The sequence below is a fragment of the Erpetoichthys calabaricus genome, chromosome 16 (assembly GCF_900747795.2).
Source record: "Erpetoichthys calabaricus chromosome 16, fErpCal1.3, whole genome shotgun sequence".
Taxonomy (NCBI): Eukaryota; Metazoa; Chordata; class Cladistia; order Polypteriformes; family Polypteridae; genus Erpetoichthys; species Erpetoichthys calabaricus.
Window position 1 is genome coordinate 63010612 of NC_041409.2, and position 12850 is coordinate 63023461.

The 12850-nt window shown below is 37.2% G+C and overlaps 1 protein-coding gene across 3 annotated transcripts; it reads right to left on the reverse strand.

Moving 5' to 3' along the window:
- Nucleotides 1–314: 314 nt before the first annotated feature.
- Nucleotides 315–11442, reverse strand: ngb (neuroglobin). 3 transcript variants are annotated; one of them, XM_028821535.2, is made up of 5 exons: nt 11310–11442; nt 10788–10990; nt 7488–7596; nt 5028–5147; nt 315–1092 (listed from the first exon to the last, which is right to left on the reverse strand). In XM_028821535.2, exons 2-5 carry the CDS (start codon nt 10895–10897, stop codon nt 940–942), a joined length of 492 nt encoding a protein of 163 aa, XP_028677368.1. In that variant the 5' UTR covers nt 10898–10990; nt 11310–11442; the 3' UTR covers nt 315–939. The 3 variants fall into 3 exon arrangements, with proteins under 3 accessions (XP_028677368.1, XP_028677369.1, XP_051775836.1); XM_028821536.2 differs by lacking the exon at nt 11310–11442 and adding an exon at nt 11173–11245; XM_051919876.1 differs by lacking the exon at nt 11310–11442 and adding an exon at nt 11095–11230.
- Nucleotides 11443–12850: the final 1408 nt, after the last annotated feature.

The following is a 12850-nucleotide window of genomic DNA, read 5'->3' on the forward strand; positions in this document are numbered from 1 at the left end:
GTGATTAGTCTGTCATATTTAACATTTTTATATAAAACTTTTCAAAAGGCTTGGTAGAAAATGATGTAATCTCCATTATACTCAAATACTTTGCTTTCTCATAGACCATAAAGCACAATTTATAGAAATGAAGCTGCTAAAATGTGTCCACTACAAGAAAACATTCATTCTTCTCACTTGCTTCTTCTAATTAGGGGCATAGTGTTTTTCCAGAATTTGTTAAGAAAATGTAGTGATCAACAAAATAACAGGTTATTAATATGTAAAATGTAATATTTTGTTTAAATATACAAAGTCTTTTATATTTTGCCCATACAATGCAACACAGAATAAATAAGCAAGGTTTTGGTGCACTTGACAGTAATTACTGATTGTTTCTCCATACATACTGTACATATATGCAAAGCTATACATTTTTATATAAAGCCTTCTATAACTGGCACCATCACATAATGCTTTATACATTAATTTGGAATTGAAAAGAAGCTTCTTTAATGAACTGGCACCCCAATCAGGGTCGGCTCCTGTCCTGTGCTGGTGTAGTCAGGACAATCTCCAGCTCCTTGCGATCCTCAATTGGATTAGGTGGGTTTAAGTTTATTAAGATGTATTAGTACAAAAAACAAGACTTCTCCATGTGCAGCACAGAGCATCCCTTGTGCAGTATGAAGAAATAAACAAATGAGCACAAACAACAGATGGAATAATTCAAGACAAAACTGGATTTGAATTGAAGAGAAAAAAGACAGATCTTCCACCAAGATTTGAAAGTCATGTTTGAGACAGTAAGAGCCCAGGGCCTGAAGCATAACAACACTAAAACCCCACCCAAACAGCACCTTTAACTGTGAGGATTAAAATACGTCCAACGTCTACTTGTCATAATCTCATTCATCAACCTCTGTCACTGTGGCCTGCAGCTTTGAGACAGACCTTCTTTCACTTGCTGTTGCTTCCTCCATTACTAGACCAGCCTCTGCTCATTGCTTCCACCACCAACGAATAGAGTTGAACCCAGGCGTCCCGGATTTCTGAGGTGTAGGCCGTTTCTAGTCCACATTCAAGCATGTAGAGGAACGACTCGCCGACCATCTGAGTCAAGCAAAACACAAGAAGATCATCACATATGCAGCAATGGAGATTTCATGAAAGTAAATCACTTAAGATATTAGTAAATACAACCTACAAAACCAGTTCCTTATGGCAAGCCAAATTAACATTTAGAGATATCTCAAAATGAATTTTGGATATCTTAAAATGTAATTTACTTTTTAAGATATCTGAAACTCGCTTTGAGATATCTTAAAATACTTTCCTTTACATTTTAAGATATCTGCAATACATTTCGGGATATCTCAAATGCATTTCAAGATATCTCAAATACAGTTTCAGATATCTCAAAATAATTGTGTCTGCATTTCAAGATATCTCAAATGAATTTTCAGATATCTTAAATTGACCTTTCATGCATTTTAAGATATCTTAAATGCATTTCAAGATATCTCAAAATCATTTCCTGTAAAACTGCCTATTATTTCAATGGGACTTCTTGTTTATTATAAGATATCTTAAAATGTATTTGAGATATCTTGAAATGAGCAGGAAGTGATGTTGAGATATCTGAAAATGTATTTGAGATATCTGAAAATGGACAGGAAGCTGTTTTGAGATATCTGGAAATGTATTTGAGATATCTTAAATTGTATTGTAGATATCTGAAAGTGCTATTGAGATATCTTGAAATAATTGAGTGTCCTTTTAAAGATATCTTAAAATGCATTTTAGATATCTTGAAATACAATTTTAGATATCTTGAAATACATTGTTAGATATCTGAAATAGAGCAGAGACCCATTTTAAGATATCATGAAATTAATTTTAGATATCTAAAAATGTATTTCAGATATCTGAAACAACAATGAATTTCAAGATATCTTAAATGCTTTTTAAGATATCTAAATTATATTTCGAGATATCTTAAAATAACTTCCTTCTCATTTTAAGATATCCCAAATTCATTTTGAGATATCTGAAATGCATTTTCAGATATCTTAAAATGACTTCCTGCACATTTCAAGATATCTAAAATACATTTCAAGATATCTTAAAATGACTTCCTGCACATTTCAAGATATCTAAAATACATTTCAAGATATCTTAAAATGACTTCCTGCACATTTCAAGATATCTCAAATACATTTCAAGATATCTTAAAATGACTTCCTGCACATTTCAAGATATCTCAAATACATTTCAAGATATCTTAAAATAACTTCCTGCACATTTCAAGATATCTCAAATACATTTCATGATATCTCAAAATCACTTCCTGTGCATTTCGAGATATCTTAAATGCATTTCAAGATATCTTAAAATAGGCAGGAAGTTCCATTGAAAGTATAAGAAATTTTACAGGAAGTGATTTTAAGATATCTGAAAATGTATTTGAGATATCTTGAAATACACAGGAAGTTATTTTAAGATATCTGAAAATGTATTTGAGATATCTTGAAATACGCAGGAAGTTATTTTAAGATATCTCAAAATGTAATTGAGATATCTTGAAATATGCAGGAAGTTACTTTAAGATATCTGAAAATGTATTTGAGATGTCTTGAAATGTGCAGAAAGCTATTTTAAGATATCTGAAAATGTATTTCAGATATCTCAAAATGCCTGCAGATGTATTTTAAGATATCTTGAAATGTATTTGAGATATCTCAAAATGCACATGAACATATTTTAAGATATCTCAAATTGCATTTAAGATATCTTGAAATGCATTTCAGATATCTGAAAATGTACAGCATATCACTTCAAGATATCTTGAAATCTGTTTGAGATATCATACAATTCTTTTTAGATATCTTAAAATAGATGTATTTTTAGATATCTATAATTCAATTTCAGACATCTAAAATGCATTTCCAGATATCATAAAATTCATTTTGAGATATCTCTAAATGTTAATTTGGCTTGCCATAGTTCCTTGCCTTTTTCCATTTTTTCAACTTGAGTGCTGGAAACACAGACAAAGCAATGAATTCATAATTACAACTAAAGCTGATGTCACATTATGCAATAGTTGCTGGACCATGTCAGTTTAAATGAGTGAAAACCACTGGCCGTGTCTAATTAAAGACAGAGTGATGACTACCTAGCCCAGTTATACTCACCTGTTTTTCTGACAGCCAATAGCGTACTGCCGACAGAGCCGGCACTGTATGAAAAGTTCAAAACTACAGAGAGTTCAGCTGCCGTCCCAGCCCTTTAATTTTTTTTTTCCATTTTGTCATGGTATGCAAAACACAAGACATCAGACAGACAAACTTCTCTACTGTTTGTTACATCCTAAGCACCCGTGTTCCTCATTTCTCATCACTGCATGAAATGCATTGTATTTCTGGATGAGCATTTATTGGTTATTGGTTATCACTTCCCATGCACACAGAGCCCACCCTATGACTAAAGACAATATCAACGCTGTTTGATTTAATTGAAGCAAGTCTCAGACTATCCATCCATCCATTTTCCAACCCGCTGAATCGGAACACAGGGTCACGGGGGTCTGCCGGAGCCAATCCCAGCCAACACAGGGCACAAGGCAGGAAACAATCCTGGGCAGGGTGCCAACCCACCGCAGGACACACACAAACACACCCACACACCAAGCATACACTAGGGCCAATTTAGAATCACCAATCCACCTAACCTGCATGTCTTTGGACTGTGGGAGGAAACCGGAGTACCCGGAGGAAACCCACGCAGACATGGGGAGAACATGCAAACTCTACGCAGGGAGGACCCGGGAAGCAATCCCAGGTCCCCAGATCTCCCAACTGCGACTAGATAACTGCTTCACAGGAGTGTGAAGATTACATAAATGAAGGCTACGACTGAAAATCACTTAAAAGTTGCGTAATGTGGCATGGCTTAATACTGGCCTGCTCCAAAATACTCCTGCACAAAAAAATTGGTCTACTTTATAGAATTTGGTGTGCTAATTCTATTTCAAAAATTAGAGTTTCTCCACCACAAACCATTTCCTTAAGATATAGGATTAGGTAAAAAGTGCCATTTTGAAAGAAATAATAATTTATGTTTCCTTTATTGCATAAATATTTCATGCCCAAAATATTATTTGAAGTATATTTCCAGTTGAAAATGCCAGTCTTCCTAGTTCTTAATATTAGATGAGGTGGAAACAGTCCAAAATAGAGTATTTGCTACACATTTTTTGCCCTCAGTGACTCGCCTGGGCAGGAACAGAAAAGAAAAAAAAAATATTTGTCCATTTGACGAATTTCAAACGAAACCTGTGATAAGGTATTTTGTCTGCTAAAAACAGTTTATTTAATCCCAGAAGTATCTTTTGTCTAGTTGTGTCAGGGGTTTGAGGTCCTGAGATTTGGTGGCCCCTTAAGGGCCACACACTATATACAATAAAGATTAGTAACTGCTTCTTATAATTATTATATATTAGTAACTGCTTCTGCAATAATTATAGGGACATTTAGTCTTACTTAGGGTTTCGTCCATTAAGAATCTAAGATAACAGCCACGCACTTTCACATGAGGATTCTTACCTCCATCCATTCTTACTTTCTGCTGATTCTGGTGTGCTGTCGCATTTGTGTTTCATCTGTCTGCTGTATCTGTAACACTTTGACTACTTCTTTCTAGGACTATCCTAACCAGATAAACATGATTTTCTTTTTCTTACAGATTCCCAATTGTCCACTTTCTCCCATTTAAAAGACTTGTACTTAGAAAATGCATTGTTGGAATGAATGGCCCGTTCTCCTTAAAATTGTTCTAACGTTCATTCAGCTAATAGTCCCTCCTGCTGGTCTGGAAATGTCACACAATTACCATTGATTTTGATCACATACAGTATAGGTGTCAGCTCTCTTTCAAATGCAAAAATCTTAGGAATACAAACAAATAGATGAAAGAAGGCCACAGCCACATGCAGAAGTGGTTTAAGAAAGATGGTCAACAGTATACTCTGAGAGATGCTTACTCACAGTGAATGAGTTTGTTTTAACCCCAACAGCCTGGTGCCGCCTTCCTAAGCCTGCCAGGTACTCGTTCAGGGAGTCGAGCTCATCCAGGTGGGTAACAGCAGTGTCAATCACTTGCATCACCTGCCATGTTGAAGAATTGGATTTAAAAGGAGCCATCATATTTCAGTAGCTATCTGTGTAGGCCTTCTTGTAGCAAGTATTACCACAAATAAGTCACAGTGAAATCAAAGATAAAGTTATACAACACAAGAGGAATAAAGCAACATTTTTGTATATTTACATATGTTTGGGCACAACATGGATCTTTGCACCTTAAAATCAACCATGAGGGTGGGTTCCAACAAGTGAGTAAGTATCATAAATAAGAATGAGACAAGATGTGTAACAGTTTCCAGGCTGGCAATGGGTTACCAGGGGTGAAACTGTAAGACACCCAATGATAAAGAATGTAAGTAAAATCAGTTTTTTATGAATACAGTTAATGAGTGAAAAGATCATTCCTTTTGTGTCAGTGATTGTCAGTCTGCATAGTTTATGGAATTCTAATAGAAAAATGACATTAAAATGTGTCATTTATACATGAATCTACACATGAATGCTTCATGTCACTTTACACAGTAAATAAGAGCTTTCAGTGATATTATTAAACATTCTCAGATCTGCTTAATCCAGTTCAGGGTCAAAAAGGACCAGAAACTGTCCCAGCAGCAGTGGGAACAAGGCAGGAATCAGTCATGATGGGGTACTAATCCATCACTGTGCCCGCTCACACGCACACCCACACAGGGCCAATTTGGATTTGTCAATTAGCCTAAACAGCAAGTCTTTAGAGATGTGGAATCATATCCAGAGTACATAGAACAAAAGAAATTTGACAAATGAGAGAAGACCATTCTGTCCATCGGGCACATGAGCCAGGGACAAAACCCTGGACAAACCATAACATCTTGGTTATGGAAAACTATGGTGAGAGGCAATGATGCTAAAAAGAGAGAGCAATATGATGACCCCATCAGTTGCAATTTAAACCAATGTCACATTACACAACCATAACTTTTTCTGAAAGCCATTAGTGTGCTGCCTGGTGGAGCCAGAGCTGTATGAACGATTAACATGTATGGCAAGTTCAGCCGTGATCTCAGGCCTTTTTTTCTTTTATGCATTCTAACGTTGTACATAAAATATGAGACATTAGACAGACAAGCTTCTCCTCTGTTTGTGAGGTACAAAATATTTGTGTTAGTTGTTCCTCATTCCTGCATTATGTGCATTTTGCTTCCAGATGAGCGTTCATTCTTTTTCAGCACTCATGCATACCCACCCATATTTGATCTTGTTAGAGTGAATAATGGACTATTTGAATTGGGTCGCCTTGCATTCCACATTACATGACTGCCTTCAGACCCGTTAAGATTACATAAATGAAGGCCATGACTGAAAATCACTTGAAAAGTTGTCTAATGTGACACAATCTTAGGAAGCGAGAAGAGACCACTTGCTCGTTTGAGCAATTAGGAGTTCCCTTTAGTTCAAATGGGTTAGTCTCAAACACCCTAAATTTGTGGATAGCTTCTTTGTGAGAGGACACGAAATGGAGAGGAATGGGGTGCTGAGAAATTTCTGACTGGTGACAATAAAAGTAAACAGACATGGAAACAACATACATTTTAAATTCAGGACATTGGCTCTGTGAACTAGCAATGCTATTCGCTGTGTCACCCCATAACCAAGATACAATTGGAATACTGTTATAGTTTAGCTAAGGTTTTGTCCCAGGCTCAAGTAAAGATTTCTTCACTTTATTAATTTTGAATATTTTACATATTCTGTTATTGAGCTTGTCTTTTTTGTATAATAATTTCATATTATGTTTTTATTAATTTTGTGTTACTTTATTACTTTTCTGCTTAGTATTATGTTAGTAATGGATGTTTTAGTGTTACTCATCCTCCCTGCTTCCTTAAACTGCGTGACCAGGATGTGGGACCACCTGATGATGCAAAGGGGGGGGGAGGGGGGGGAGGGGAGCTGTATAAAGGGAGGAGCTTCAGACTGCACTGAATCTTCAACATTATGGTTCTGATTGTTACTCTTATTTTTGTAATGTTTATTGTTCTTTGTAGCCATACTGGATTTTGACAACTGCTGTCATTAAAGATATTGGACTTGTGTTTAGGTTTTGTACACATTCAGATTTTGTCCTAATAGGTAAAGTCATTTTTGCTTCTTGGATTCTGATCCTGAAATGTGTTGCCACACTCATTTTAATGATCTTTTTTTTTTTCAAAATAAGATTTGCTTCCTCATTTTTTTCCCTCAACACCATTCTGAATCCCAGGTCTGACACTGACTGAAAATCTTTTTCACATGCTTTGGTTTGCTCAACAAGTCCGGCTAAAGTCATTTCACTGAATGCTGGCATTGCTGAGATGGATAAGAAGAAGAGATATTTCTTCCTACCTTGTTAATATGTTCTGTGAACTCAGGACTGGACAGGCACTCCTGGGGACTGCTGGAACTGGTATTATACTGAAAAAGCTGGAGAAGCGCTGGGTCCAACTCAAACAATCTGTTGGATTCATAATAAGAGAAAGCTATCAGCTTACTTTATCGTGTGATACACCATGTCAGTGAATTCAAATGCACAGGATCATTTCAGTTTTAATTGATCTCCTGGTTTAATTAGTTCTCTTTTTTCTCATCTATTGCAAAAGACAGAAATAAATTAGTGTCTGTGATTTTACTTTAGTAAGAGGTTCAGAATTGCTAATAACATTTTTCTAAATCATCTTAATTCAGGTGGTAGAGTCACAGTAGATTAGGTCCTATCCAAGTAGGTTTGAGCACAAACTATGAGCCAACACTGAATGAGGTGCCAGTCCTTTACAGGGTTCATACTCAAAACAGGACCATTTAGATTCACCCATTAACACAAGAGCATATCTCTGGGGTTGTGGAAGTCAGAGTGGTGGGATAAAACCCACCCAAACATGGAGAGAGTATGCACACAGCACAGTCAGTCAATGGACTTGGATTCAAAATCCTGAGCTGTGAGGCTTAACCTCTATTGCACCACATGGCTGTAAGCAAAGCCATTTTTCAATTTTTCTTCTGAAGTATTTACTTCATTATTAAATCTAATTTTTTTCCCTAAAATTAGCGATAAATAAAAAGCATACCTATTATAAGTTGCAAAGAATATGGGTTGGAGACAGTGGCACTGACCAGAAAGCAGGAGACAGAGCTGGAGGTAGCAGAGTTAAAGATGCTAAGATTTGCATTGGGTGTGACGAGGATGGATAGGATTAGAAATGAGGACATTAGAGGGTCGGCTCAAGTTGAATGGTTGGGAGACAAAGTCAGAGAGGCGAGATTGCGTTGGTTTGGACATTTGCAGAGGAGAGATGCTGGGTATATTGGGAGAAGGATGCTAAGGATAGAGCTACCAGGCAAGAGAAAAAGAAGAAGGCCTAAGAGGAGGTTTATGGATGTGGTGAGGGAGGACATACTGGTGATGGGTGTGACAGAGCAAGATGCAGAGGACAGAAAGATATGGAAGAAGATAATCTGCTGTGGCAACCCCTAACGGGAGCAGCCGAAAGAAGAAGTTTCATGCTAAAAAAATGAAAATTAATTACCAAGCAAAGCAAACAGGAGCAGTAAAAGAAAGTCATTCCTTTCTACAAACAACAAATTCTGCATCTCTTATTATTATTTATTATCTGCATCCACGGTTTCTGTTAAAAGGTCTAAATGAAGGTTTATAATGCAAAGTGAGAGGTAACTCCAGACAGGACAGGATGGTGAGGCACACCTGCTTACACCAGGAGAGTTTACATGATGCTGGTCAATGACACATGCACATGTTTGGGATGTGGGAATAAATCAGTCAAACGTAAGGATGTCCATTCAATTCAGTTTGCCACAGGTGGACTCCAGTCAAGTTCCAGACACATCTCAAGGAGAATTAAAGCAAACAGGGTGCACAATTTGGAGTGCCACAACAAAGGGTCTTAATATTTCAATGAATAAGAGATTTCAGTTATTGCTTTTTAATAAATTTGCAAACCTTTCTGAAAACATGTTTTTGCTTTGCCATTATGGGTTATTGAGTGTAGATTGCTGGAGAAACATAGCAAATTTAGTCATCTAAAACTGGCATTTTGAATCCACTGTATAAAGCTGAATGTGTGCTCATGTGTGCATATGTAAGTCCACATTATAGAACAATTTTGTGAAATTTTGCACAGGTTCCCCATTTGAAAAGAAGAAGACCATAGAATATGCTTCATTGCAAAATTTAGTCGGTGCCCCCACCCTTAGGCAGCACTGGGTACCCCTGCTTCTCCAAGATAAATGAAGAAGCAATGAAATATTAGCTAAAAAACTCCCTCCTCTATATCCTCACCCTAGAAGGCACACACACATAGGCAATGTAATTTCAATGGTCCTCCAGTCATTCATTAGTCTAAAGCTGACCTGATACTGCATACAGTACCATGAAATTTTACACCTAACTCATTTACACACAAACTATTCAAAATCTAGGACATCATCCATTGTCAGCTTTGCTAAATCCATTTGTAGGGTAGCAGAGAGGTGGCATGGGCATGCATCGCAGCAGCACTGGGGGCAAGAAAAGGACCAACCCAAGACAGTCTGCTAGTACATTGCAGGGCACACTCATTCAAACCAAGCAAATTTACAACTGACAAACATACAACTCTGGGGGGAAACCAAAGGGACTGAAGAAAACCCCCTGGGACACAGAGAGGCCATTCAGACTCCGTAGTACTGGTATTACAAATCAGGACTCTGGAGCAGTAATGTAGGCAACCTAGGATCAGGTTGAATCTTTTTGGGACCCTAAGCAATTAACTTAATTTGAGGCTCATTTCTGCATGGGTTTGCAATAATTATCATCCCAGCATGATTGTATAAAGTATTATTATTTTTCATGATTAGATGTTTATTAAAACAGACAACAACAAATAGAAAATAACAGATTAGCCTGCGTTTAAAAAGGAGGATTACAAAATAAAATTAAAGCAACCCCCTAATCATATAAATTATTTCATTGATGTCATACTACTAACCACCTTTAAAGTTGTTCAGAGTAGATTTGTCAGAGCCAGGACATAAACCGGCAGCAATAAGTAGAAAGGTGGCACACTAGTTAGTGCTGCTGACTCACAGCTCCAGTGACCCAATTCAATTCCTATTCCAGTGGCACTCTGTGTATAGTTTGCCCATTCTCCCTGTGTTTCCTCCGAGCACTCTGGTTGCTGTCCATGCGCCAAAGACATGGTAATTTAAGGTAATTTGTAAATGAAAGAGGGTGGATGTGTAATTGAGTGTAACCTTCCTAAGACTCCTCTCCCATACAAAATTGGTTCTTCTCCTTCAACCAACACTGTTATCCCCAGGACCGAGAGGAATTAATGAAATTAATGAAATTTCATGAGGTTCAGCAGATATCACAAATAAATGAATGAATAAATTTTTAACGTTGAAGAAGTATGTGTAGAATTAATTGTTTATAAGGTTATTATTTTCACCTGTACCGAGTAAAGAGAAATTCTAATTTTGCATTTGCTAATCGACATGATTCATTAGACATGTAACACGTTCAGTGAGATGGGGAATAAGTTAGCACAAGGTGACTCTTCTTTATTGATGGGGATCCCTGATGATCTCCCCACTGGAAAACAAGCCCATACCAGTATTAGCAGCCATAGGACTAATCAGAAATGAAAGTACCTGGTGAACATGACAGTTCCATGTGGAAGCTTGTCCTTGCCCAGCCTCTCCCAGCTCTCTCTGATCATCGCCTTATTTCTCTCGCTCGGCCGCACCTCTCCTCTTTCCATCTTGTCTCCTTGCTGTCACTTCTGTTGTGGTGTCAGCAATGGCTGCATAGTTCCATGACCCATCACTCTGCAAGTCACATATTCACTAATACTCTGCAGATCAAACATGATAAAATGTCATTACCCACAAACGAATTTTTAACATTTATTTGACACCACTTTCTTTTGAATTCAACCATAGCTTAATTGCTACTCACTAAGTCTGATCATTAATTCTGTTTCACAAAAGCTATCTGCCCCCTTTTTGTTAGAAAATAGGAAAAGGGTGCTGAAACCTGTGCGCATGTGTTTTGTTCCTGGCTCCCATCTTTGGTGCCAGGCCCCGCTTGTTTTGTCTTCATAAGTGCAAAGCAAACACACACATTCAGACACACACACGCACGCACACACACACACATACACACACTCAGACCTTTCTCCGTGTAGGATCTCCTCATGTGTAGCTCCGCCTGCCAAAGCCGGTGTGGTGTCCCTGATTATCCGCTGCCCTGTTGGCTCTTCCTTCTCAGCTGCTGTGCTCCACAACAGATGGCACTTGCAGCATCACTGAGAGTGAGGAAAACACACACACACATCATCCACCGAATTTCAGGCACATGTGCTTGGATCCAGCTGTCAGCATTCATTAACTCCCTCCTTGCCATAGTGCCTGAAATGCCTGGCCTTCTCCTTGTTCTAAACCCTGCAGGAAAGCTCTTATAAAATGCAAAGCAAGAGAGGAGGATTGGAACCAAACAGATGTCTGAGATACACACAGTACAGCAAGCATTTACTATACAGTACACCTCAGACAGCCAAAGAAAAATTCCTTCAGTAACTTTCTCATAAAAATTATACAGTGATAAGCTAAAGAACAAACATGGTGTGGTGAACTCCAGGTTTGCATAACAAACAAGACAATTACAAGCTGTCAAAGTGGCAACTGGCTCCCTAACCTTGGTGTCAAGGAGCCAACTCACCACTTGTATGCCACAGAATGAGTGGAAAGTAGGAGATCATCCATGTGACTAGTCAAGTGAACTTTTGGAAAATTTGGAAAAACATTTAAGATGCCTTCAGTTATCTGAAATATTTCCCTTTCAAGAAGTCTTTAAAGTTTTTTAAGATATCCTAAAATAAGTCTGCAGGCATTATGAGATATCCGAAAATGCAATTAAATATTTCAAATTGACTTCCTTTTTACAACGGGACTTCCTGCCTATTTTAAGGTATCTTGAAATTGATTTGAGATACCTGAAAATGAGCAGGAAGCTTTTTTAAAATTTCTTGAAATGTACAGTATTTCAGATATCTGAAAATGGTCTAGATAATGATTTTAATATACTGTATCTAGAAATGTAAAGAAGATACAGTAGCTTAAAATGTATTTCAATTATCTTCAAATTGACTCACTTTTCAGATATCCATCCATCTATCCACATTATCCTGGGAAGGGAAACCACTAGCCTATCACAGCAAGCCTAAGGCAGGATTAATCCATGGACAGGGTGGCACTCCATCGTCAAGATCATTTTAGATATTTAAAATATATTTTGAGGTATCTCAAATTCTTTTCATGATATCTAAAAATAGGTCTCTCTGCTTCATTTCAGATAGCATAAAATGTATTTCAAAATATCTCAAATACATTTTAAAAGACCTTAAAAATGCCTGAACATATTTTAAGATATCACAATTTTCATATTTTGATATCTACAAAGGAATTCAAAATATCTCAAATACAGTTCCAGGTATCCCAGAATAACTTCCTGTCAATTTTCAGATATCTGAAACGCATTTCAAGATATCTCACAATAACTTCCTGTTCATTTCAAGATATCTTAAAACAGACCAGATGTCTCATAGGAAGAATCTGACATTTTACAAGAAGTGATTTCTAAATATCTCAAGATGAATTTCACATATCTTAAAATGCATGCAAGTGCAAGGTAAGTTTGAGATATCTGAAAATGG